The 3,526-nt window shown below is 33.7% G+C and overlaps 1 protein-coding gene across 1 annotated transcript; it reads right to left on the reverse strand.

Moving 5' to 3' along the window:
- On the reverse strand, nt 1-590 carry LOC114542171. Its single transcript, XM_028561916.1, has 2 exons — nt 80-590; nt 1-35 (listed from the first exon to the last, which is right to left on the reverse strand). The coding sequence occupies exons 1-2, from the start codon at nt 588-590 to the stop codon at nt 1-3; spliced, it is 546 nt and encodes a 181-aa protein (XP_028417717.1).
- Between the last annotated feature and the right edge of the window lie 2,936 nt (nt 591-3,526).

The following is a 3,526-nucleotide window of genomic DNA, read 5'->3' on the forward strand; positions in this document are numbered from 1 at the left end:
TTATTCAGGATCCTCCTGATTGGTTCTGCAATTCCCTGAATGTATGGAACTATAGCAAAACCTGTTTTTGAGGACTCACCCTCTGAGGAATTGCATCTAGTCGAGACAAGGGATTTTAGACAATCATTTAAAAAGTTTCGAGGATAATTGTTCTCTCTCAGTACACTGAGGACATAATCACGCTCGTTGTCCCTAGCAACGCGATTGGATGGTAACGATTCAGCTCTTTGAAACAAAGTTTTTTGCAACAGACTTTTTGGATGGTGTGAGTAGAAGGATAGATATTTGTCCGTATGTGTAGGTTTACGGTAAACGTCAGTTTCTAACTGCCCTTCGATATTTCTATGAACATAAGTATCCAAGAAAGCCAACTTTCCCTCACTCTCGCGCTCTACAGTGAATTGAATTGATGGCTCAATAGAATTCAAATGTTTCAACAAATTATCGATCTCATTTTTGTTAACCGCAGAGGCCACATCGTCAACATATCGTTTCCAAAACAAAGGTTTGACCGGACTAGAGGCTAAAGCTCTTTGCTCGACATCTTCCATTACTAGGTTAGCAATTACTGCCGAGACCGGGGATCCCATCGCTGTCCCAAAAACTTGCTGGTAATAGTTGCCTTCGAAAACGATATGTTGACGATGTGGCCTCTGCGGTTAACAAAAATGAGATCGATAATTTGTTGAAACATTTGAATTCTATTGAGCCATCAATTCAATTCACTGTAGAGCTTGAGAGTGAGGGAAAGTTGGCTTTCTTGGATACTTATGTTCATAGAAATATCGAAGGGCAGTTAGAAACTGACGTTTACCGTAAACCTACACATACGGACAAATATCTATCCTTCTACTCACACCATCCAAAAAGTCTGTTGCAAAAACTTTGTTTCAAAGAGCTGAATCGTTACCATCCAATCGCGTTGCTAGGGACAACGAGCGTGATTCTGTCCTCAGTGTACTGAGAGAGAACAATTATCCTCGAAACTTTTTAAATGATTGTCTAAATCCCCTGTCTCGACTAGATGCAATTCCTCAGAGGGTGATTCCTCAAAAACAGGTTTTGCTATAGTTCCATACATTCAGGGAATTGCAGAACCAATCAGGAGGATCCTGAATAATTGTGGTATAAGAGTTGCCTTAAAACCCTTTCAGACATTGGGACATATTTTCGCGAAACCCAAGGATCGCGTAGCGACTAAACAGAAAACTCATGCTGTATACTCTATACCACGTGGTGATTGCGAGAAAGAATATCTAGGTCAAACAAAACGCCAGTTCGGCACACGTTTAAAAGAACATCAAAAGGCCGTATCGAACTTAAACAGTTCAAAATCAGCCTTGGCGGAACACGTGTGTCAAACTAACAATAACATTGGGTGGAACGATTCAAAAGTCATTACCACTAATGATCGTTATGGACAAAGGCGTTGTTTGGAAGCCTGGCATATTAATGCGAGTCTTTGTTCCTTTAATAGGGATGACAGAAGCTATTTGCCACAAGAGTATTTACATCTGATTAATAGATGACGTCATTTTGAGAGTATATAAGGAACCGAGTTTCAACATCAGATCACCCCTGATGAAGACACTAGACCGGAGTGTCGAAACGTTGGGTCGTGAAAGTTAATCATTGTGTGGTGATTACTTTCATTTACTAAAACCAGAGTAGCGATAATTACGATGATCATCATTGTTGCAATGGCAACACTAATTTATTATGATTAATATGCTAATTATGATCAAAATCATCATAATGAGCATCATTGTTGCCATAGCAACCATCATTTATTATGATGAATATGGTAATTATGATCAAGATCATCATAATGATCATCATAGTTGCAATGGCAACCATCATTTATTATGATTAATATGCTAATTATGGTCAAAATCATCATATTAATCATCATGGTTGCAATGGCAACCATCATTTATTATGATTAAAATGCTAATTATGATCAAGATCATCATAATGATCATCAAAGTTGCCATAGCAACCATCATTTATTATGATTAATATGCTAATTATGATCAAAATTATCATAATGAGCATCATGGTTGCCATGGCAACCATCATTTATTATGATTAATATGCCAATAATGATCAAAATCATCATAATGATCATCATGGTTGCCATGGCAACCATAATTTATTATGATTAATATGCTAATTATGATCAAAATCAACATGATGATCATCATGGTTGCCATGGCAACCATTATTTATTCTGATTAATATGCTAATTATGATCAAGATTATCATAATGATCATCATATTTGCCATGGCAACCATAATTTATTATGATTAATATGCTAATTATGGTCAAAATCATCATAATGATCATCATGGTTGCGATGGCAACCATTATTTATTATAATTAATATGCTAATTATGATCAAGATCATCATAATGATCATCATAGTTGCCATAGCAACCATAATTTATTATGATTAATGTGCTAATTATGATCAAAATTATCATAATGATCATCATGGTTGCCATTGTAACCATAATTTATTATGATTAATATGCTAATTATGATCAAAATCGTCATAATAAGCATCATGGTTGCCATGGCAACAATGATGCTCATTATGATAATTTTGATCAAATTTAGCATATTAATTATAATAAATGATGGTTTCCATGGCAACCATGATGATCATTATGATGATCATTATCATAAATAGCGTATTAATATTTAATGATGGTTGCCATGGAAACCAAGATGATCATTATGATGATCTTGATCATAATGAGCATATTATTCCTATTAAATTATGCTTACCATATCAACTATGATGATCATTATGATGATCATGATCATAATTAGTATATCATTAATAAATGATGGTTGCCATGGCAAGCATGATGATCATGATGATGATCTTGATCATAATTAGCATGTTAATCATACTAAAAAATAGTTACTATGGCAACAATGATGATCACTATGATGATCATGATCCTAATTAGCATAAAAATCATAGTAAATTATGGTTGTTATGGCAACCATGATGATCATTATGATGACCATGATCAAAATAAGTACATTAATCATAATAAATTATCGTTGCTATGGCAACCTGATGATCATTAAGATGATCATGATCATAATTAGCACAAAAATCAAAATAAATGATAGTTGCCATGGTAACCATGATGATCATTATGATGATCATGAACATAATTGGCATATTATTCATTATAAATGTTCGTTGCTACGGCAACTATGTTGATCATTATGATTATCTTGATCATAATTAGCATAATAATCATAATAAATTATGGTTACCATGGCAACTATGATGATCATTATGATGATCCTGATCATAATTAGCATATTATTCATTATAAATAATATTTGCAATGGCAACCATGATGATCATTATGATGATCATGATCATAATCAGCATAATAATAATAATAAAATGCTATGGCAACAATGATTATCATTATGATGATCATGATCATATTTAGCATATTAATTATAACAAATGATGGTTGCCATTGCAACAATGAT

The sequence above is a fragment of the Dendronephthya gigantea genome, unplaced genomic scaffold, assembly GCF_004324835.1.
Source record: "Dendronephthya gigantea isolate DGI-Jeju-01 unplaced genomic scaffold, DenGig_1.0 000341F, whole genome shotgun sequence".
NCBI lineage: Eukaryota > Metazoa > Cnidaria > Anthozoa > Malacalcyonacea > Nephtheidae > Dendronephthya > Dendronephthya gigantea.

Bases quoted from the DNA above. Each gene is read 5' to 3' on its own strand.
- LOC114542171 (XM_028561916.1), bottom strand. From the start codon at position 590: ATGGGATCCCCGGTCTCGGCAGTAATTGCTAACCTAGTAATGGAAGAT. The intron at 36-79 runs GTGAGTCCTCAA...CCATACATTCAG, and splicing joins TAGATGCAATTCCTCAGAGG to GGAATTGCAGAACCAATCAG.